Source organism: Lynx rufus, unplaced genomic scaffold (assembly GCF_022079265.1).
Source record: "Lynx rufus isolate CCGP_SWC_20201006 ecotype Redwood Valley unplaced genomic scaffold, mLynRuf1.p SCAF_7, whole genome shotgun sequence".
Classification (NCBI taxonomy): domain Eukaryota; kingdom Metazoa; phylum Chordata; class Mammalia; order Carnivora; family Felidae; genus Lynx; species Lynx rufus.
The window spans coordinates 94,357,744-94,382,190 of record NW_025814889.1 but is presented as its reverse complement, the minus strand read 5'-3'; the positions used below and the strand labels follow the sequence as shown (position 1 = coordinate 94,382,190).

The following is a 24,447-nucleotide window of genomic DNA, read 5'->3' as shown; positions in this document are numbered from 1 at the left end:
AGAATTACCAGTATACATATTATCCTTCAAAGGAAAACTGAAAGCTACCTAGATTTTTAAAAATTATTTTAGTTTTAGTCAACACATGCGTACCTAGAATGGATTTAAAAACCCTAAATACTCAATTTTTTATATAGGTACTATTCCAAACCTCTAATTCCATATCACAAAAATTTTGCAAAAAACTGCTTCCATATTCAGTTTGAGTTAAAAGAAACTCTATCCTAAAACTGTTAGAGGAATTATAGAGGGGCATAGGTTGCTATTTTACCTCTGAAAGTGAAAAGACATTAAGATTTGTAAACTTGAGATAATCTCGGTTTATGAATACATCTGTAAGGGCTTCAAAGCATATGAATTCAAAGAGGTAAAGAGGCACGGGTTATTCTTGGATGTAACAATGAAGCTCCCATGTTTCTACCTCTTTTTAGATTAACATTTATTGTTGTATTCTTTTTAAGACCTTTAGAGAAAACATGCCCAAGTATCCTTAAAGATCAAGATCTTACTCCAGGGTATCTAGTACCTCAAGACGGATATTTAAACCCACTTCCACTGAAACCTGTAGGTTTTCTTGGTCATGATATGCTCACTTGTTCCACCTGAAAACTGATGTCATGATGTGATATACTAAAAAAAAAAAGATCAGTGCAATTCTCTTTGATAATCTCAGGAAAAGTCCCTCCTTTATGTGAATGTTAGAAGACATAAACTAGTACCAAAACAAAGAAAACCAAGTTTTCCTAGTTTCAGTAGCTTCTACAATAGTAGTATTAAAATGTGGAGACAAACTTTTTAGACAAAAACAAAACAGGTTGGGAGCACCTGGCTGCCTCAATCAGTAGAGCATGTAACTCTTGATCTCATGATCATGGGTTCAAACCCCATGTGGAGCCTACTTCAAAAAACAAAAACACAACAGAAACAGGTTATTTTATCAGTGTTTCCTTGAAAACCCTTTTGCTCTTCTATGGGAATAAAATGTCTCTCCATTAAGCTAGCACAGATACCCTGTAAAAACTTATAACCTACTGCTGCACTTTATTTCTTGGGCATTCTGCTATACACCGATGCATTAAAATAACTTCCAAAACTAAATTCACTTTTAAACCATTAACTAAGTACATACCTATCCCCATTCTCTCTCCTCTCGGCCATTTGCCAAAACCAAAAAGCATTAACAAAACAACAATCAGTAATGCTTAAATCTAACCACATCCATATTCTTTAAGAGGGTATTACCCTTTAAAGCATCAAAGGTCCTTGAGAAGCAGCTTGTAACAAGCAACTTTTAAAATAGAGGACTCTTTCGGGACACCTGGGTGGCTCAATCGGTTAAGAGGCCGACTTTGGCTCAGGTCACAATCTCATGGTTGGGGAGTATGAGCCCCATACCGGGCTCGCTGTCAGCACAGAACCCGCTTCAGATCCTCTGTCCCCTTCTCTCTCTGGCCCTCTTCTGCTCACGCACTCTCTCAAAAGTAACATTTAAAAAGTAATATAGGACTCTTTCAAACTTGAAATAATGTTTACACCATAATTGTTTCCTATATAAGTAAGAGATGGTACTGAGACTATACAAAATTAAATGAGTACTTTCACTAACAAAATTAAACAGCTAATAAGTTATATAGGATTAAAAACCAAGAGATTAACCTATGTTTACCATGTGTGACTTGGACTTGATAATTATTTCATAATCAGGTAAGGTCAATCATTAGTTAAGCTGAACAACTCTATACAGAGTATAATCATTTGCTCCCATTAAATAATTAAAAACAGGGTACAAATCACTAAGACAGGTGAGAACAGATTATTGTTCAAATTTTTATTTTGATGCACAGTATGAGAAATGAACTTTTAAATCAACTGAGTTTTATGGAAAATGAAACAGCAAATAAATTAGACCAATGTTAAAACAGATGGTCAGTTAAATGTCCAAACTTAAGGATACAAGAGCCACAGATAAACTTCAATACCACAGTCTTCTTTAACAGGTGGAAGTCTTTCAAACACAACTTTGCTATGAACTACCTGGTCCAGAGCTCAACAGCACATGGGAATGTTTAACAGGGGTGGTGATCAGGGACACGTTTCCTGCAAGGATTATAAAACAAACACTTAAGAAAAAGGCAATGGTAAAAATGAAAAGCATGTAACCAAAGATTTATAGCAAATACAAACACAGCTAAATTCTTAATTTTATTAAAACCATTATAACCAATTCTCTGTAAAAAAGATGCTGTTTCTACCTCATAATTAATATCCCTCAATTATTACTATACTAGTAAGAGGACATTACAAATCTATGGAACGTGAAGACCTGTAGGTATTTAGCAATACTCTATTTCTCATCCCAACAACCTACTTTACAAATACATATTCTCCATTAAAAGGTTAATGCATGTTTTCAGCAAATGCGTTAGGGAATTCTACTACTAAATTAGTCAAAGACAAAGACAGGTACTCTTAACCACAAGTTGTATGTAGAATGACAAGACTTTGGGGCCTCCAGATTAAAAATCTCTATTTTTCTTGCTATTCTAAACGAATGAAAACAAATGCCGGTAGGTAAGCTGGGAAACTCACTAAAGTATGTCAACAGTGCCTTTCATATACATCTTAGATGTTAAACTTTTATTCTTTGGTGAAAAAATAACAAATCTCTCAGGAAGGAGGCATGGCAGAGGTACTAACAGAATTTTACTTACTGCCTGTATAAGCACTGCTTCTAAAGACAAACACAGCAATCATTCCAGAGAAGCAGACAAAGTCTAAAAACACTGAAAGAGTATACTGGGACCACATAAGGAAATAAATCTTTCAACCTTGGAAGCTTATGGGAGTAGGACTAAAGGATACTAAAAGATGTCAATATAGAAACTTATCAAGCTGTGACAGTTTACAGGGCAACTGGTCTGGAATGGAATAAGAGTCCCCTGGTTAATAATGGGTATGAAGAGTCCCCAGACCAGTATGTTTGGGAAGGCTGAGTTAAACAAAATTATTCATGTTTCTTTACTGCAATTACTGAGAACGTCTACTAAATTTAATAGACACTTAAACCACTAAAACAGTGGTATCAGATCAAATGAGGTATACCAAGGAACATATTACAAATGTGGTTGAGGGTGTCAAGTCATCGCAAAGATTTATGAGGGCAGGCATGATTATGTGGCCTATTAGGAAAACTTTACAGACCAGTTTCCTTTTGTTATCATTCTGCTTATTAAAGACAGTCGAAAACAACTGCACAACCATCTCTGCTGGCACAGCTTCCAAAACTTTCAATTTCTCCTTCCCTCACCAACTTTCCATTTCAAAATGACTGCTCATTTCCCTACCACAGAAAAACTATTTTCAGCCCAGGCCTTCTACTACACCACAGATTTAAATACCATTTCCCCCTTTTCTTTCCACATCCAAATCACTACTTTCTACTCTTTCCCCTTTCTAACAGTAATGGGATGTAACAGAAAAAAGCACTCAAGTGGATGCTGCACGATCTGCACAAAGAAATTCCTTGTACCTTAGTCCATTTAAGGTGCAATTTCCTAATGATGTTCCTACTTCCCTCCTGTTCCCAGGGATGAACTCCCCGTGCTTCCAACTAAAACCAGCACCCCCCTCTCATTCTCCCACTCCTTCTCACAGCTACTCAGTGGGCTGCTCCCTCCTTCTGCATTCATCTCCCCCTACAAGATCACTCCACATAGCACTGAACATTCACAGTAAAGACCCACACATCCTCTAGCTACCATCCCACTTCTCTTGCTTCTATTCACAAGAGACTCACATAAGAGAAACTTTATTTCTCCCAACAACAAGAACCTTGGATTGGATTATCCTTCATTCCTTTTCCTTATACCTTATATGCAGCCCATCATCAAATTCTGCGGGCTCCACCTTCAAAATCTATGATCAACACCTCCTGACCACCCTCACCTCTTATCTCCTGGTGCAGGCCACCATCCCCTCTCAATTTCATGAACCACCACTTCAACAGGTAAAATTAATATTTTCATAACTGCTAGTAAGAACAATGAAGTTAACTAAATCTTCAGAAGTTAAGATTTTCTGGCTAACCATTTTTTACATGAGTGAATTTCTGAAAAAATATGACACCTTAAAAAAACTGCTGAAATGGAACATATAAGGAACTCTGGACATCATGTACTTAAGATTACCTATATGAAAAAGTGTACCCAGGATAGAGGACTATAGCGGACTCATCCTGGTAAAAAGACATTCATTCTTACTACTACAGCCCTCGCCCCCATGCAGTATGGTTCTTAACCTTTCCAAGCCTGCCTCTTTATGTCAATTCTGAGAGCTCTCCTGTGTTACCTGTACCCCTCTCTCCCTGAACTTTTTTGACTTTAAGAGTTATGACTACAGATTTTATTTTATTTATTTATTTTTTTTCAACGTTTTTTTTTTTTTTTTTATTTTTAGGACGGAGAGAGACAGAGCATGAACGGGGGAGGGGCAGAGAGAGAGGGAGACACAGAATCGGAAACAGGCTCCAGGCTCCGAGCCATCAGCCCAGAGCCTGACGCGGGGCTCGAACTCACGGACCGCGAGATCGTGACCTGGCTGAAGTCGGACGCTTAACCGACTGCGCCACCCAGGCGCCCCATATGACTACAGATTTTAAATAACATGCGTAATACGTTTAGTTAGGCAGAAATGGCTCTATCAACTACAATTACCAAACATACCCAGTTATCTATTTTTTGCTTCTGTGTTAATTTTTTTGTTAGAGGGGCACCTAGTGGCTCAGTTGGTTGAGCATTCAACTCTTGATTTCAGCTCTGGTTATGATCTCACAGATCATGGGATCAAGCCCCACACTGGGCTGCACCCTGACAGTGCAGAGCCTATTCGGGATTCTCTCTCTCCCTCTCTCTCTGCCCCTCCCTCATGTGGGCACACTCTCTAAGTAAACATTAAAAAACAATAATAATTTTAAAAAACAATTTTTTCTAAGAAATGTGTGTTAAAGTGCTACAATACCTTGGTGCTGCTTTGATAATGTTGTCCACACGCAGAATCACCTCTGCTGCTTCAGCTGCACTCAAAAGAACTTGTCGCTTTACTTGGAAACTTTCTGTTATACCCAGTGCTGCCATATCTCCAATGGTACCTTCCTTCATATCTGAAAAAAGACACAGTATTTACTAAATAAACTACAGTTGTTTTTTTTAAAAAACATGTATTTATTATTGAGAGACAGACAGACATAGAGCATGAGCAAGGGAGGGGCAGAGAGAAGGGGAGACACAGAATCTGAAGCAGGCTCCAGGCTCTGAGCTGTCAGCACAGAGCCCGACGTGGGGCTCGAACTCACCAACTGTGACATCGGGGCTTGAGCCCGAAGTCAGTCACCCAACCGACTGAGCCACCCAGGCACCCCTAAACTATAGTTTTAGCAACTAAATTACCAAAATATCTCTAATTACTTACAACAAATAAAATTAACGTTTATAAAAAATGAGATCACAAGACCCAACCACTCAATTTAATTAGAGCATTCTCATCAGCCTATCACTCAAGGCCTTTGAGAAAATTAAAAGGTCAACTAGGTCAAATAATGGAAAATGAATATAGAACACTCATCAGTTTTTTTTAACATTTTTAAGTTTATTCATTTATTTTGAGAGACAAACAGAAAGCAAGTTGGGGAGAGGCAGACAGAAAGGGAGAGAGAGAGAATCCCAAGCAGGCTCCACAATGTCAGCGAAGAGCCCGACACAGGGCTCGAACTCACAACCTGCAAGTTTATGACCTGAGCTGAAACCAAGAGTTGACACTTAACCAACTGAGCCACCCAGGCACCCCTCAATCACCTATCTTTATCTACGTACATATATATACACGTGTGTATATGTACCTACATGTGTAAAATTACTGCAGGGAGCACCTGGGTGGCTTAGTCAGTTAAGCCTCCAACTCTTGCTTTCAGCTCAGGTCATGATCTCATGGTTTGTAGGACTGAGCTCCATGATGGGCTCTGTGCTGACAGCATGGGGCCTGCTTGGGATTCTCTCGCTCTCAAAATAATAGTAAAAAATAAAAATAAAAGTAAAATTACTACAGAAGATGTGCTTATCACTAATTACCATGGATTCTTTTTTAAGATTTTAATTTTTAGAAGTAATCTACACCCAATGCGGGGCTCGAACTCACAACCCTGAGATCAAGAGTCACATGCTCTACCAACTGAGCCAGCCAGGTGCCCCTACCATGGACTCCTAAAACTGGAAGAGAATTTAGAAGTCATCTATTTTTCTTGTGAGAATCCCTACTTGACCTTCTGACAGATCATTTTCATTACCTCTCTTCTGCAGTGCCAGGATTATCTACCCTCTTACTATTCCTGTCTTGGACAGTACATTGGGAAATTTTTCAATTTGAATTAAAATCTGCCCTTTTGGCCACTTTTATCTATGTATCAAAGATCCACACTCAAGAATGTCTCACAGTAAGTTTCCTAGGAGATTAAAATTGAATGTTGATTACACTGTAAGAAACTTAACATTAAGTTTACACTTATTTGAAAATATTAGTACTGTTTATGTATTTCAATCTCACAGTCATAATAAACTAGTTACAAATCTTCTAATTAGTTTTATACCCTTTATGGAAAAACAGTTCTGGTAGTGTTGAGAATATGAAGTTAAACATTTTCCTAAAATATGTAACAATTACAGAGGCAAGGGCCACAGGAAACTTTTTTATGGTTATTATGAGAATTCAGCTTAAAGAAAAAAAAGAATAACTTGGTAAAGTTACTACCAAAATTACTACAAGGTTTCATGCAATTTCTTACCCAGTCCAGCAGTTGTATTGCCTTCACTATGGGCAGCTCGGAGCTGCGCCACCAGATCTGCACTGTCATAGCCTGCGTTATCGGCGATGATAGTTGGCAACTACAAGGTGAGAAAGACAAATAGCAAATATTCTATAAGAAAGTGGATTTACTTCTAACCAGGACACCTTTTTAAAATTATACATTTAGAAACAATGTAAAATTGTTCCTTTTAATTACTGCTCATAAAAAAGATAAACTCCAGAATCAAATTTAAGTGGTGTGAACCAGTTTTCTTAATGCCAAAAAGGCAAACATTTTCTACGATAGGAAAATGTATTCATTTAAAAAACCATCAATACTCACAAAATGGGAGTTCAGATCTCTTTATCAACTTACCATTCTCAGTGCTTTAGCATAAGACTCCATTGCAACAGCTTCTTTGCCTGGTGTTCTACTGGCAAGCTGTGTCACAGCATGAGCCATCAGCATCTCGGAACAGCCTGCAGATTAAAATTAAATTCCAATTAAATATTTTATTTAATCTCCAAGACCCTGAATTACTGATTTCCCTTAAGATACGTCAAACATTTTAAAATTAAACTCAAAAGTACTATATATAAACTTTCTAAAAATCATTAAAGCCAAAACCATTACTATACTTGAATAAACCACGTTCAGTATTTTTAAAACGCTTACCTCCTCCATAAACTGTTCTAGAATCCTTCACAGTTTGGGCAAGAACACAGAGAGCATCATGCAAAGATCTTTCTGCTTCATCTAAAATTTGTTGAGTGGCACCACGAAGAACAATGGTACAAGCTTCACCTAAAGTTAAAAGATAAGATTCTTAGGTCACAGTGAACACTTAGTTATAAAAAATAAGTTTGCCTTCTAATCTTTATGTAGATATTGGTTATAATTATTCTTTGGTTTTAAAAGCGGACATGTCCTCTGCTGTTGTACATTCTTTTTGCTAATAATCCATGTTCACAGTAGTTCTAAGGTACCTAGAAAACAATCATGTTGAATATACTGTTCACAAAGGCAAGATTAACATGAGGCTTATCTCAAAAGAAACTGAGATTAATATACATCATGCCTCTCAAGAATTAAGACACATCATATTCTAGTAAATACAGTAACTACTTCTTTTAACTTCAACAGAGTCTATCAAACAAACATTTAGGAACCTAAATCAGGATCTATATAATCACTCACCAAGTGCTACCCCAGAAAAGTGGATCAGTTTATCTTCTCCAATCATGACTTCCTCAATAAGCTTGCAACTTCCAAGCTTCACTAGTTCTGGGTGGTCAAAGGTAGAAGCAATTTCACCACCTATGAACATAAATACACATTAATTAAATGCACAACGCATTTAAAAATCTGTTTTCCAGTAAAAACTAATGAACTGACATTTTTAAAGTTGACTGCTTACTACATGCCAAGCACTTTGAAGCACTTCACATAATCTAATTATTTAATCTTTACAACCCTCACAGATACTGTTAGGAAATACTAAAATCGAGGCAAAGAGATATTTAGTTTCTTGTTCAAGATTATGTAGCACTAACAAATATAGTAAAGTGGAATTCAAATCCAAGCAGTCTCTTTAGACCTGTATGTGCAGCACACTGTAGAATACTGTTTCTCAAAGGTTAAACTGGGACTTTAACATCTATTTTTAAATCTGAATTTAAATTCAGATTCCCTTTTGAATCCTGTCTAGAAAACCAGTACCCTTATGATCCAATTTCTCAAAACATAAGATATTTGACTAATTCTACTATGTCAACAGATGTAAACCTTAGAAACTGCTTAAAGGAGCACCTGATAGCTGCTAATCATTACAGTAACTACAATCTCAGAAAGCCTAGAAAAAGGGAAAACGTATACTGAAAATTTCCCAGAGCAACCCTAATGAGATGTCAAAAAAAATCTTACTTTACTCCTATGTCTTATTTCTATTCCTATTTTCCCTCCATCTTCCATGGTGTAAACTGAGAAGTTCAGCCATTTCCTTTCCTCGTTAATTAGGCAAAAGTTAAACTTCCATTTTAAAGTCCCTTTCTCTACCTCACTACTCTCATCTAATAAAGTAGATTTCCTCTACCATCAACCAACCCCTCTTTTAACTCAGAATAATGGATGCTTTATATCTATTTTACAAAAAAAATTATAGAAAAAGACTCTGGGTCATTTTTATACTGATTTATACTCATCCGTACAGCTGAAGTTCTTTTGACTTTTGATTGGCAAATTCCTGAGACTGCTTTGCGTTCTAGATGTGAGACACAATACATTTGGGACATCACATCCCCAAAATGAGACTAATTTGGCTTATGAGAATTTTCACTTATCTTAAATTCACTAACTTCTCTATACTGGCTTAGAAAAAATATGTATGTATATCCTTGATGTTTACGAGAACCAATTTCACACATCTTAAAAACAAGTAAGCTAAAGATAGGAGGCACCAATGGGGTAAGATCAACTTTGCAGTTGGGTGTGCTTGGTGCAGTCAGTTCTCCTCTGAGTGTATGTGGCAATTTCATGTATCAAGTCCTTATGAGATCAACTTATCCTATGAATGTGCTATCATTCACATTTAATTCTTAGGTCGTATCTTTAATTTTGTTATCTTAAAGGAGGAATTACACCCTAAATTTTATTACCTTAAGCATCAAGTATGTAATTGCTCTTAAAGAACTTTAAAGTAAACCTATTTCAAAGTAATTAAAGAAAGAATAAACCCATTTCAAAGTAACTAATGAAAGAAAAAAGTCTTTTTTTAGGTCAGAAGACCACACTTCTCAGAATTATTAAAAATGGCTGAAGAAGTTACTCTGACATGAAACCAATCCTACCCTTTACCATAGTTAGTATACTTTTATTTCTAATACTCATGGCACTTGAAAATTCAACATTCCTAGTGCCTTTACATCTCAAACCCCTCTCCTTAAATTCTCATTGCCAGATCCCAAACCACCTTTCCAACATATTCATTTATTTTCAAGGGCCTAAAAATTAGAGAATAAAGGTTGCTACACTTATGTCTTTAAGGTTACTTTAAAAACTATTATCCCAACATAAACAAATTACACTCTGTCATTTTGATGTAGATGTGATCTTACTCATAAATATATTTTTATTCCACACAACTGGGATTATGAAACTCATACCTCTACCGAAGCATATTAGAGCATACGAAATTTTTCATTATTCATTGCTGAATTGTTTTCACACTTAGTTCAACATTGATTCCTTCCACAAATTTAAATGAATTAACAAAAACAATGTGCAAGCCCTTGACCCACTCTCTGACATACAGTTAAGTGTTCAATAAAGGTTATTATTGTAACTTACTACCACACAGGCACAAAGCATTGGACTACTCACCACTAAAAATAAACTAAAAACCGAACACTCCTTTTTTAAGTTTTTGTTTCTTTAGGTATAGAACAATGGTCCTGTGGGTTTGTGAGAAAAGATCTAGTATCTTTAAAACAATGTAACAAAAAAAGAGAGGGCAAACCTAGCATATAATTTGGTATATAGTAAAATAACACAACTAAAGATGTCAAAAAACCATAAATCAGATTTCAGAATAATGGTTTATTTTCTAAGCCCCCTAAAGGTACTTCTTTGTACTCTCAGCAATAAGTTCCATACACTAACATTTAATAAATCCAAGAGCAATTAGTGTTTGTTAGAAATTAATGCCTTTTAGGGTGCCTGGGTGGCTCAGTTGGTTAAGCTCTTCCTTTTTGCTCAGGTCAGGATCTCAAGGGTTGTGAGATCAAGACCTGCATCGCGCTCTACACTGACCTCACGGAGCCTGTTTGGGATTTTCTCTCTGCCTCTCTCCCTTTATCAAAATAAACTTAAAAAAATAAATAAAATAAAGAAAGAAAAAAGAAATTAATGCCTTTTTCCCATACCTGTGACAAGAGCTAAGCGTTCCACACCCGCAAAATCTGCATGTTCAATAGCCATAACACCAGCAGCACCAAAGAGCTGTTCAGGATAATTATAAATTAACTGCCTATAAATAAAATAAAAATATTGTTCAAAATTGTTATTTCACAAGTCTAAAATTCAACAGACTAAAAAACATGGAACCATTTTTACCTCACCAATACAAATTTTACCGTATCTTCCGTATGCAATAATTTATAAATTACAAAACTTAGTGCATTCATGCTAGTACTGAAAACAGGTATTTTATATTGTTAACTAATAGGATAAACTAGACCCATAATTCTGAAAAGTAATGTAGCAAAAAATGCATCAAAAACCACGTCAGGGGTGCCCGGGTATCTCAGTCAATTAAATATCCGACTTCGGCTCAGGTCATATCTCACAGTTCCTGAGTTTGAGCCCCACATTGGGTTCTGTGCTGACAGTGGGAGCCTAGAGACTGCTTCACATTCTGTGTCTCCCTCTCTCTCTGCCTGCCCTTTTTCCCTCTCTCTCGAAAATAAATAAGCATTAAAAAAAAAACTTAAAAACAAACAAAAAAAAAACACATCAATGTTCACATGCTTTAATTCCACTCCTGAGGCTCTACAGTAGGAAAATAAATTTAGATATTAAAAGATTTTGGGGTGCCAGGTGGTTCAGTCAGTTAAGCACCTGACTTCAGCTGAGGTCATGATCTCACAGTTCGTGGGTTCGAGCCCTGCATCAGGCTCTGCACTGACAGCTCAGAGCCTGGAGCCTGCTTCGGATCCTGTGTCTCCCTCTCTCTCTGCCTCTCCCCCTCTCATGCTCTGTCTTTCAAAAAAAAAAATAAATGTTAAAAGATTTTAATGATATTTGTAAAAAAATTTTTAGAGAACAGCAAAACCTGCCAATGACCTTAATGTCCACTGGGGAGTGTTTGTGCAGATCACAATTTACCAGTTATAAGAACTCTGTAATTTTAAAAATATATTAGATTGAAAAAAAAACCAAGTTACAAAAGTTTACAGCATGCCATCGTAAGTGAAACACTGAAGCTAGAACACTACACACACAGATCAGCTTAATAAAAGAATTTCAGGAAGGTCAGACCCTAGACTCTGTTCCTTCTTTATACGTTTCTATTTTCCAAAATGAGATTTTTTTTAAAGTTTGTTTTGAGAGACAGAGGGTGCACAAGCGGGGTAGAGGCAGAGGGGAGAGAGAGGGGAGAGAGAATCTCAAGCAGGCTCCACACTGTCAGCGCAGAGCCCAATGTGGGGCTTGAATTCATAATATGTGAGATCACCACCCAAGCTGAAACCAAGAGCCAGGCCCTTAACCAACTGAGCCACTCAGGTGCCCCAATGGGTTATTATTTTTCTATCAGGAGTTTTATAAAAAGGACATGTTTAAAAGTTTGAAACTTAATTAAAAAAAAAGGCTAAAAAAAGTTTTAAAAATAATCATTATAAAGCACTGTTACGCAAAATGCATGTTCTCAGATTCACAGATCACACAGAAGTTTACAAACTTCTTTTTAAAAAGCCCACAAGCGTGCCTGGGTGGCTCAGTGGGTTAAGCATCTGACTCTTCATTTGGGCTCAGGTCATGATCTCACATTTGTGAGATCAAGCCCAGCATGGGGCTCTATGCTAGTGGCATGGAGCCTGCTTGGGATTCTGTCTCCCTTGCACATGCTCTAACAATATAAATAAACATTAAAACAAACAAAAAAAGCCCACAAACATCTGGCCTAGAACAATTATTTTTCATCAAATATTAACTGTCAAAGTTCACTGACAGAAACATGTTGTTCCTCTTGGCATTTTCACCATTTAAAACAATCCAAGGGAGCCAACCAGAGGGAAAATTAGGTACATTAGAGGCCCTGAGGTGGGAATGAGCAAACTGAATTCAAAGCAGTGGTTTTAGGCCCCCTGAACCTGGAAGAGAATAGAGGACTCCTTGCCAAAACTCCAGTCTAGAGTTCTTGCCTCTAGGCCTTGCCAGGAAATGGCCCTCACTACTATTGGATCCTACATGTTCGGCCCTATAACATCAGGGTCCCAAAGATGGAAGCTGGTCTGAGAGCCATGGAAGCAAGCTACGGGGCCCGGAGTGCCTGCCACCTGGACACTGATTCTATTTTATGTTGCCTCAGACCACTGGAGTGGATAGAGTCGTGACTTTTTATTGACTCTTTTCTAGTTTTACTGAAAATAAATTTCCATTGCCTTTGTGGGGGAAAAAAAACCCAAAAATGCCTTAGACACTAACAATTAAGAACACATGGGGAAAGGCACCTGGGTGACTCAGTCAGTTAAGCATCCAACTCTTGATTTCAGCTCAGGTCATGACCTCACAGTTCGTGGGTTTAAGCCCCACCTTGGACTCTGTGCTGACAGCACTGAGTCTACTTGGGATTCTCTCCCCCACCTTGCCCCTTCCCTGCGTGCATGCTCTCTCAAAATAAATAAACTTTGAAAAAAAAAGAATACACAGAAGAAGCATACACATACTTTTTCACAGAAATTAAAGAAAACAGGTGCCTGAGTGACTCAGTTAAGTGTCTGACCCTTGACTTCAGCTCAGGTCATGATCTCACAGTTCATGAGTTCAAGCCCCGCATCAGACTCTCAGCATGGAGACTGCTTGGAATTCTGTTTCCTCTCTCTCTGTCCCTCCCTACCTTACTTGTGCAAAAGCATGCACTCTCTTAAAAACAAACTTCAGGGTGCCTGGGTGGCTCAGTCGGTTAAGCATCCAACTTCAGCTCACGTCACTCTCTCATGGTTCGTAAGTTCGAGCCCTGATCGGGTTCTGTGCAGACAGCTTGGAGCCTGGAGCCTGCTTTGGATTCTGTGTCTCCCTCTCTCTGCCCCTCCCCTGCTTGTGCTCTCTTTCAAAGATAAACATTAAAAAAAATCAAAATAAATGATTTTAAAAAACACAAGACAAAATTCTTATCTAAAACTTGGGTCTCCTCATTCTTGTTTTCTTTGGTATTAATTTTTTGCCACTTCAAACTCTCATCATTTGATATGGGAATTGAACCTCTCCACCAGATATATATATCACACACACACACACACAATTAGTCCAAAACTCTAAAACTGTAACTGTCAAATCAAAAAACTATTTTGTGGGGTGCCTGGGTGGCTCAGTCGGTTGAGCATCCGACTTTGGCTCAGGTCATGATCTCACAGCTCATGAGTTCGAGCCTCGCGTCAGGCTCTGTGCTGACAGCTAGGAGCCTGGAGCTTGCTTCTGATTCTGTGCCTCCCTCTGTCTCTGTCCCAACCCACTTGCATTCTGTCTCTGTCTCTCTCAAAAATAAACAAACATCAAAAAACTTTTTCTTTTTTTTAACTATTTTGTTATTAATAAAAAAAGGTTTAGTAAAGTGTAGTAACATAAAACATCACCAAAATCATAATAAAAGTGCCTTGCCATAAAATTCTAATTATATTCAGAAAAAACACGTTTCTAAATAACAAGTCACTAATTCAATATTAAGTATTTCCATAAGCCTTCAAAGACATAAATCATGTATTACATTATTATAACTATTGTTAGCAAAACCACATACGGACCTGTTAATAAAGCAATTTATCCCATGCTTAAGAATACGTTCAACTTTCTCCTTCATTTTTTCCTTTTCTGCGTGTTCTATTTCAGCCACTTTTGCTGTAGAATCAACTCTTACCCTGGAACCAAATATCTAAAACAAAGGAAAGCATAAAAACAACACTTAAGAGTCTCAACATAAACATTTTCACATAAATACACTGAAATTATGTATTTGGATACATTCATATATATTCTAGGTTTTTTAAGTGCAAATGATTCCCAGCCTGAGTTTATTTTTTTTATTTTTTTATTTTTTTTGGAAAGTAAACTTCTTACTTTTACTTTTTTTATATTATTTTGGTTTTATTAGTTTATTTTTTTTTCAATATATGAAATTTATAGTCACACAACACCCAGTGCTCATCCCAAAAGGTGCCCTCCTCAATACCCATCACCCACCCTCCCCTCCCTCCCACCCCCCATCCACCCTCAGTTTGTTCTCAGTTTTTAAGAGTCTCTTATGCTTTTCCCAGCCTGAGTTTATAAAGCAGCTAACAATTAGAATTCCAAGAAATGTAGTTAACATACCTTTATTTTATCTGTATCCATACCCGTGTTTGCAATAAGAATTTTAGCATTTTCAATTCGCTTTGGTTGATTTACTCCAATTTTTTTATCCAACAGAAAGCCTACAATACAGAATACTATATTAAATACTTCAAAGCTATATTGATAAATCTTCTATAGATGTCTGCTTTATCAAATTACTTTCAAAGAACACATTTGAGTCCAATTCTTCAAGCTCCTAGAACCTATAAAGCATTCCATTAAAGCAGTGATCATAAAAATCAATTTAGCAGGTGGAAATGTAAGAGTACAGCACAAACTTTAAGAATAAACACAGTATTTTGAGACTTTTGTTCCACATATATACAACATATGCAGATGTGGATTACAACATAATGCTAATAAATCCACTTTCATTCCTTTAAAGCCAACACAACAGAAAAATTGAGGATTCAGAAAAACAAGGTATTGCTAGAGATTACTGAACTTTTTGAAGCACTGAAGCCGGTTAAGAAAATGAAAAAGTCATGTATAATGGAGTCAGACAAACCTGCCCCAATCATACTCATGCTGCTTACAGGCTATGTACACACTCTTGGACAAATTAATCAACCTTAGCTAGTCATCTGTAAAACAGGAGTATCACCAGTGGCACAGATGCTCGTTTCCAGCCTAGAGGCCTGATGATTTGGAACTCTCTCTCCAAGCTTCTTTTAGAGGCATGCATAACTTTTACCTTTTCCATTTTCATGTTGGGTTTTCCACCCTATTAAGATGAACCTAATTCTCAAATCACTGGGTCAACAACATAATGAGGGATAAATAAAATTTTAAAACATTCAAGAATGTAGCATTCAAGAATGGTAGCTATCTTTGTTTTCATTATCCTTACCTACCCACTAGCCTCTTTTAGAAATGCTACACAGCCCTCATAGATAAATTCAACACAGAGTACTTTCAGAATTGTTACTGCCTTGAAATACAAATGACCTATAAATGAAGTACGAATCACTGGTAAAACACAACTTGTTCCTGTTTCTCCTCTATAGAAGAGAACGCCTACACATTCCACTCCAGAAGTCATTTTGTGAAGTAAATACAATGTAAAGATGTTTTGAAAAATTCATACTTTAAGAACGAAATACACCATTAGTAAGAAAATAGCAATTGCTAAGACTTCTGTATCACTTTAAAAAACACCAGCAACTAGGGGCGCCTGGGTGGCGCAGTCGGTTAAGCGTCCGACTTCAGCCAGGTCACGATCTTGCGGTCCATGAGTTCGAGCCCCGTGTCAGGCTCTGGGCTGATGGCTCAGAGCCTGGAGCCTGTTTCCGATTCTGTGTCTCCCTCTCTCTCTGCCCCTCCCCCGTTCATGCTCTGTCTCTCTCTGTCCCAAAAATAAATAAACATTTAAAAAAAAAAAAAAAAAAAACACCAGCAACTATACCCTCAATACCTACACCAACTAAATGATATGACTTAACACAAACCCTTCCTGGAAAAAGTGCTATTTCAGAGTAGCTGATTTCCACTAAGACTACAATTTCTCTTTATTAGAAACTGCAAGTAATAACTTCTTGGCATAAGTAAAACCTAGAGATTATCAAAGAAATGCTGGGATGGAGTGAGATGAAGCACACAGTTACACATAATAAATGGATCAGAATGACAAAAATGGTTATTATATTATTTGTATTCTTAAAGACAAGTTTTCTGGCTTTGTGAAGTGTCACTAGTCCTGACTAAACACAGGATTCGCTATTTAGCCCTCAACATCTGATCAAACCTTGTTTTCCCATATTTAACATATACATACCTTCATCTAAATAGGAATCTGCCAGACTTCCTCCTAGCTTCTTGATGACATGAATTGCCTCCAAATTACCAGAGCCTTTCAGTCTGAGAACAGCTTCTACAGCTAACTGAGTAAAGTGGTCTTTGTGATGAGTAAGAAGTTTTGAGGATAATGTTGTTCCTGCAATGTTCATTAAATCCTGACGGAACTTAACTTCGTCAGAACTAAAAAAACAAAAAACAAAAAAACAGAAGACTCATGCCTGTTCTTAAAATGCTTCTCCAAAGATATCAATCCTATTTTTCTTTTTGAAATTTATCCAAATAGGTGTCAGTAGATCATTTCACCCCAGTCAGGGCTCTAAGCCACAGAAAAAGAATTAGAGCTCACCACCAATAATCAAGAAATGCGAAATTAAAAGTTACTAATTTCCCACCTATCTGGCAAAATACCAAAAAACAAATAAGCCAACAAAAAAATAGCAAATACTCCAAGAGCATGGAAAAAATAGGTATTAATATACAGATATTGGGAGAATTAATGTTTTCTAGAGAGTTACTTGTAAATAAAAATGCCTTAAAATACACATATACCTTTGGACCCACCAATTATACTTCTTGAAACACTTTTTTTAGGAAAGAGATTTGTCACATTACTATAAAGCTAAAAATTATCAATCAAAACACAGATTTCCAAACACAAATAGATAAATTATACTATAATCAAATGCATACCTCTATTAAAACTAATAATGCAGAAAATACTAACACTCAGAAATATCCTTATTATTCAACTAAGTTAGAAGCTGTAAATTCTCTACACGATACTATTTGTTTCTGTGTGTTGTGTGATTATATACACAGGAAACTGGAAACCCAGCCTGTATGTGAAGTGTCACATGGAGGGTTTGTTTTGTTATCAGGGCAGGATGAGGCAACAGGGTCATGTTTGTAAATGCTTTTATTCTCCAGACTTTCTGTATGGAGCATATTTTGAAAAGAATGTTAAGGGGCACCTGGGTGGCTCAGTAAGTTAAACATCTGACTCCTGACTTTGGCTCTGGTCATGACTTCACGGTCATGAGACTGAGCCCTGAGTCAGGCTCAGTGCCAAGCATGGAGCCTGCTTGTAAGATTCTCTAAATCTCTCAAAAACAAACAAAGAAGAAATGTTAAATACTTAAAAATAGCATTATTTTGGTATACCAACCCATGATCAACTGCAGAATTCAACAGAGCCTGTCTTGCCGCCTTTGTGGCTTCTCTCCAACCAGCAATGATGGTCTGTGGGTGAATCTTTTTTGCAATTAAAGATTCTGCTTCCTATTAATAAAGAGCAGAAAACATTCATCAACAGTAAAGACATAAAGGGGTTCCTGGGTAGCTCAGTCAGTTAAGCATCTAACTCTTGATTTCAGCTCAGGTCATAATCTCCTGGTTCATGGGACTGAACCCCACTTTGGGCTCTGCTCTGTCACCAGAGCCTGCTTGCAATTCTCTCTCTCCCCCACCCTTGCTCATGTGCATGCACGCTCTCTCAAAACAAATAAACTGAAGCAGGACCCAATGACTTCCGGTCCAAGAGCAAAAAACAATAAAAGGAGGTTGAAGTTGCTCAGATATTCTTACCCTTAGCAATTCTGCTGCTAACACAGTAACAGAGGTAGTGCCATCACCAACTTCATCATCTTGAACCCTTGACATATCTACAAAAAGGAAGCTATAGTTACTAGCTCATTCTTATGAGATTCTGCATTCTAAATTACTTCTCCATAGCTTACCTAATTCTCTAAACATACCCACCACCAATCTGAATCTCACTTATCTAGGTTTCCTCACCTGACAAACTCTGGAAATTCTCAGTCTGAAATGTTTTATCATTAATAAATGCATGGTACTCCAGAAGCTTGTAATAATGATAACAATTAAAAAGTAGACATCAATTAATCACAAGTATAGTTCATCAACACAACCTATTTAAAAATGTGTTTCAAAATGTTAACGAAACCTTATCATCCTCATACTCACCAACTAAAACTTTAGCTGCTGGGTTGTCCACACCAATGTTTTTTAGAATAGTTGCACCATCATTGGTTACCATGAGAGAGGCATCTCGTCCACTGCTTAGTAGAATTTTATCCTAAAAGGAATAAATAATAAATATGTGGTTCAAGATATAAATATATCTGGAAAAATGCATGGGTCAACCCGTATTCTCATATACTGTTAATGTGTAAATACTCTGGATGGCTATTTGGCAGTATCCATTCAAATTTTTCAATGCATACACTCCATAAGCAAATCCTGGTGTCTACCCCTAAAAACACTAGAACAGGGAAATATTAACAAGGTTGTCTCAGCATTGTAATAGCAAAAACAATGGAAACAAACTAAATGTCCCTCAATGTGGTCATAAATAAAATTTAAACATTAACGCTGAAAGGAATTTTAAAAAGCTACCTACAGATAAAGTACACACGCGTAGTGCCTATGATAAAACAAAACATATGCAACAAAACACATAACGCACAGATAAATCTACATAAATACATTGGGAAGACTTACATCCAGATATAACAGTGGTTGTCACTGGGGAGAGGATCCAGGATGGTGATCCAAGGGAACTTTAGCTTTATAAGCACTGTTTTCATTTTTAGCAAGAAGAATATATCCACATCTTACATGTGTAAGTAAGAGTTAACTTTCCAACATTAAAAAGCACCCCCCAAATTGAGTTATTAACTGTATTTCCACCAACAGCTCTAAAACAGTATCAAAACATAAAAATTCCTAGTTTTCCTTACCATGCCCTTAGGTCCCAAGGTGCTCTTTACCAAGTCTCCAATAGCGATGGCACCAATAAAAGAGGACTGGAGTAAAAATCAGAGATTGAAGGGAAGAATCAATTTTACAATCTTAAAATTCAAAAAGTACAATCGAATCTTTAAAAGAATGGGAGAACAAGGCTTACCAGCCGAGCGGTCTCTGCTCTCTCTTCATCAGCTCCAGCCTTGAAGATGTTAACAGGTGCGAGGGAAAGGGACGCCTAAAAAGGAAAATCAACAATCAGTTTGAATACCAATATTTAACAGGTATATTCAGATGCATGGAGATAAAATATGCAGATATTAAAGACAAGTTTAATTTACAGCATAACATACTTTTTCAAAAATGTGACGTTCTCCATCACTGGGGCGTTTACTTAAGGGGGGAGTGAGGGACTTATGCAAGCTGCACGGCAAGACGACCTTGCTTTTGGGATCTACTAGCGCTCTGCGAGTAAAAATTCTATACCAAAGAGACTGTTAAACATGGCAAGACTTAAAATGGTTTTAAGCTAAGCATAAGGCAGGCAAGAGTTGTAAGCCACCAGCTCAACAACCGCCCAGTGGACCAGGCAACGCGGTCGACCCGCCTCCATCTTCACCGTCCGGTCCCTCCAGCCCGGTCGCCATAGGCTCCTCCCCAAGAGAGGGCGCGGCCTGCCGCGCCGACCCGCCCGGGGCACTAGAAATTTCTTCGCTTGGGTTGAGCCCCGGGCCCCGGGTTCTGGTACTGGGGAGAGGCCTAGTAGGCCCAAGACGCTGGCATGGAGGCCCGCCCCTCCCCCTGCTAGGCATGGAGGGCTTCACCGGCGGGCCCGGCGCAGGCCACACGCCGCGGCCCGCGCCATGTGCGGCGGCCTAAGGAGACAGACACAAGGAGTCCGCGGCAAAGGGAAAACAGAGGGGACAGCGAGGCGGCAGGGCACGGCGAGACGTGGCGGGGCTTAGACAGGGCTAGCGGGGCCAGACTCACCATGGTTCCGTGGAGTTCGGCACACACGCTAATCCCTCACAGCTCACGCCCGGGACCGGAGGTAAGAGAAGCCGGAAATGACGGCACACGCTCTACTGCAGGGGGCGGAGCTCCGACCAGCGCGGAGCTCGGGCCAGGCGCCGCCAGCTGGAGCAGTGAGTGGTGCCACTTTGAGTGGAGCAACGCGGTCGGAAGCGCGGCTCCTTACGCTGGGGGGCGGGGCTTCGTCTCGCGCCCCGCCCCCTGTGGATCCGCCTGCCAGAGACCTGGAAGGGGTGGGTCCGACATCTAGCTTGCAGCGGGGCAGGTTGGGAGTTGAATTCGCGAAGAACAAAGGGGATCTCGGGACGTCGGGCTGCCACAGCAACGGCGTTCTTGCTCGTGCGTTTAATTTTTCTTAAATTTAATCTTTTAAAATTTGCCTGAAAGTACCACATATACACAATTTAAAGTGTTATATACTAATAACGAAAGACAATTCACCAACCTCACCACTTCTTTCCCGGGAGACAACTACATTCAGCTTTTTCGGGTTTTGTTTCTTTGATTACTTACCATTATATTACTAAATAATATTTTATTGCTATTTTAATTTTAAACGTTATTTATTGAGTATTACGAGGAAGACTTACATTCCTTTTGTTGAATTTTAAAAAGCTGTTTTAATTGGACGTTGACTGTCCGGGACAAAGTCTTGTGAACTCTCATGGAGACATTTACTTTATCTTTGCCCTGCTTGCTCATTTTCAGGTCTTAGCTTTCACTCGATTTTTCCCCCTCCACTAGTAGAGATGACCAATACCCTCTTACATAATGTGTTGATAGAGACCAAGATCAATCCCAAATATTTCAGTTTATTAAAAAACAAAATTTTCTACTTACTCCCAAGTTGACCCCCTAGGACAGTTAAAATTTTTGTCCTTAAAAAAACCTATTGGTTTTCTATCATCCACTGATACCTTTTCTCCCTTTGACTAATGCATCACTCAGCAAGCTTGTTAACATTGATAGATGTTTTCAATTTTTAATCGTTTTCACCTTTCAGATTTAAGAGGGTTAGTTTACATCGGGGAGGGATGGTGAGGGAACCAAATCCAACCTGCCACCTGGTTTTTTATGGCCAGAGAGTTAAGATTGGGTGTTATATATTTAAATGGTTGGGGTAAAAAAGGTGAATATTTCATGATACATTAAGATTATATGAAACTTGTATTTTGGTGTCCATAAAGCTTGGTGGAACACAAGCATACCCATTTTTAAAATAATATATATTTTTAAAGTTTAATTTTTTAGTAATCTCTACACCAATGTGGGGCTCGAACTCACAACCCCAAAGTCAAGGATTGTGTGCTCTTCTGACTGAACCAGCCAGGTGCCCCTACCCATTCATTTTTATACTGTGCAATGTGATATAGAATTATACAATGGCAGAGTGGTTGTGACAGACTGTCTAGCCCATAAAGCCTAAAATAGTCACTATTTGATCCTTTACAGAAAAAGCTTGCTGACCCTGGTTTACACTATGCTCAACTCAGGTCCATCGTGAAAAGTTGTTCATACTGGACAAATTGTTGTTTTAAATCTATCAAGAGTTTTGTTTTGTTTAAACTTGCTCTTCTTTTAAGAAATGCACTTTAATGGCCTTGCTCCCAGTGGTGCTAGGCCAGAGACCACCAGGAGGAGACTCCCTATGAGGGGACTCTCAGCAATTTGTCCTTTCCCCATTGCATGTGTTTTGACTCTTCACCCTTGTCCCCTAGGGGTTAAACACTCAAGTTTCTGGAATCAGGCTGCAAGGGTTTGGATTTCAGTTTTTCTATTTACTAGTTTTGTAACTTTGTAACTTTGTCACACAGCAATAACTAACCTACATACTCTTTCAACAATGCCTTTGAATAGGCGTTTATCCAGTTATGTTTCCATTTTTGTAAGAGCTTCTGAATCAGTCTCCCTGCTTTATTTCTTTTTTTTTTTTTTCTTAAATTTTTTTTTTTTCAACGTTTATTTATTTTTGGGACAGAGAGAGACAGAGCATGAACGGGGGAGGGGCAGAGAGAGAGGGAGACACAGAATCGGAAACAGGCTCCAGGCTCTGAGCCATCAGCGCAGAGCCCGACGCGGGGCTCGAACTCATGGACCGCGAGATCGTGACCTGGCTGAAGTCGGATGCTTAACCGACTGCGCCACCCAGGCGCCCCATCCCTGCTTTATTAAAATGTCATGCCCTCCAATGTTCCTCCATGTTGATGTCAGAGTAATCTTTCTCAACTATTGTTTCTCCAATGTTTAACATCCTCCAAATACTCACCATTTTAATTAAGACAAAATTCCTATGTGATCTCATTTCTTCCTTCTTCTCTATCTCCCATCCTGCCTTTGCAACCTATGCTCCAGTCATATGAAACCCCTTGCCAACATTGAGCAACCATGATCTTTGTGTACCTCTGTGTCTTTGCACATGTTCTTCCTTCTCCTTAAGACATCCTATCCTCTCTTCTTTTAAATCTGTGAAGACTCTCATCAAAAACCTTAGGGATTACCACCTCTAGGCTTTTCTTGAAAATCTCCATTCTTAGACTGAGTTTGATGCCCTTCTTTTGTATGTGCCTTTATCATACCACTTATACTAGGAATTGGGAGAAACACTTTTTTCAATTCTCCTAAGGTATATAGTTAGTACCATTCTAGAGGTATCAGAGAGAATTTATTATATACAATTTGTCTTAGGGCTTAGTTCCCTGCGGGGGGAGGATGGGCATTACCCTCATTAGAAGGGCTATTCTAAACCACAAATTCTTTCGAGTGCAAGGACTATCTTTATTAGTAGCATAGGGCCTGTTTGTGCTCATTCATTAAATGAGCTATGAATAGCTGTCTTCAAAGGAACTCAAAGGAAAAATACAGAAATAATCCAAAGAAGTTTTTAACTTCTGAGAATGAATGTCCAAATTTTCCAAGATGCAGTCTCTGCCACATCTTAACCAATTTATGGGTCCCATGGTATCTGGCACATAGTAAATAGCCAATCATTTGTGGACTTGGACTTGTCTATACCCTTCATTGTTTAAGTGATCTCCATCTTGAGCTGTACCCAAATAGGCTTTGCAGTACCAACCTATTGACTAGGTTTGGAGTTCCAAAGCTGAGAACTACTCGTTTGAATGACCACATAGATAAAACTGTGAGGGTCTGTCAAATACTTGTAATTTCATTTCTCTGATGAAACGTGATCATTAACCTATTATATGTTCACTTTGAAAATGGATGCACCGATATAAGACTAAGAAAACCTCTTATCATAAAGTTTTAAGAAATGTGTAAAATATAAATACAGGAAAACTTTAAATTGGTATCCAACCAAACTTTTATTGGGGTTTTATTGCAATCTACTTTCGGCAATAAGGGGAAAGTAACCATAAGAACTCCGATCAGATTTTATTCAACAAAGCAGTTTTTCATGAATGCTTAAGGTCAGTGTATAGTCAGCTCAGCTTCCAGTATCAACTTGAGTACCTCATTACGGAAATTTATGCCAGAATGACAACAGTAAGGCATTGCAAGATCCTAAATCATCTAAGATTAAACCATATTTTACATATAACTTTTAGGACAGAATACTAATACTCTACAATAAATAAGGATTTTTAAAATGTGTTGCTTAGCCCTTGTTGAACTAAATTCAATTATTAGCTTATTCTTTAAGTACTCCAGTTAATAAAGGTTTGATTGTACTTCAAGAACTCTGACTTTTCCAAAGATAAAAAATTAGTTCTTATTTGTTATGACAAAAATTAAGCTTAAAAGCACATTCACACTTGTCCTTAAAAGCATGTTTACATCATATATGAAATAACTTCTCATGCCTGGAGATATGGTTTATATGGCAAAAAGTCATATGCAAAGAACAACTAGAGGGCAATCCTCCCAGCTCCACGTCCTCCAAAAAGCCACACTTGGCC

General features: G+C 38.1%; 1 protein-coding gene across 1 annotated transcript; it reads right to left on the bottom strand.

Moving 5' to 3' along the window:
• Nucleotides 1-1,813: 1,813 nt before the first annotated feature.
• Nucleotides 1,814-20,625, bottom strand: CCT2 (chaperonin containing TCP1 subunit 2). The gene is made up of 16 exons (XM_047066676.1): nucleotides 20,489-20,625; nucleotides 19,662-19,736; nucleotides 19,495-19,560; nucleotides 18,719-18,830; nucleotides 18,320-18,396; nucleotides 17,901-18,013; nucleotides 16,713-16,915; nucleotides 14,918-15,018; nucleotides 14,353-14,480; nucleotides 10,756-10,859; nucleotides 8,033-8,152; nucleotides 7,511-7,639; nucleotides 7,211-7,314; nucleotides 6,833-6,932; nucleotides 5,017-5,158; nucleotides 1,814-2,097 (listed from the first exon to the last, which is right to left on the bottom strand). Exons 1-16 carry the CDS (start codon nucleotides 20,489-20,491, stop codon nucleotides 2,067-2,069), a joined length of 1,608 nt encoding a protein of 535 aa, XP_046922632.1. The 5' UTR covers nucleotides 20,492-20,625; the 3' UTR covers nucleotides 1,814-2,066.
• Nucleotides 20,626-24,447: the final 3,822 nt, after the last annotated feature.

Excerpts from the sequence above, each read along its gene's own strand:
- CCT2 (XM_047066676.1), bottom strand. Across the intron at positions 7,640-8,032 it reads CTTTTCTGGGGTAGCACTTG|GTGAAGCTTGTACCATTGTT; the intron begins GTGAGTGATTAT and ends TTTTAACTTTAG. Across the intron at positions 7,315-7,510 it reads TAGAACAGTTTATGGAGGAG|GCTGTTCCGAGATGCTGATG; the intron begins GTAAGCGTTTTA and ends TTTAATCTGCAG.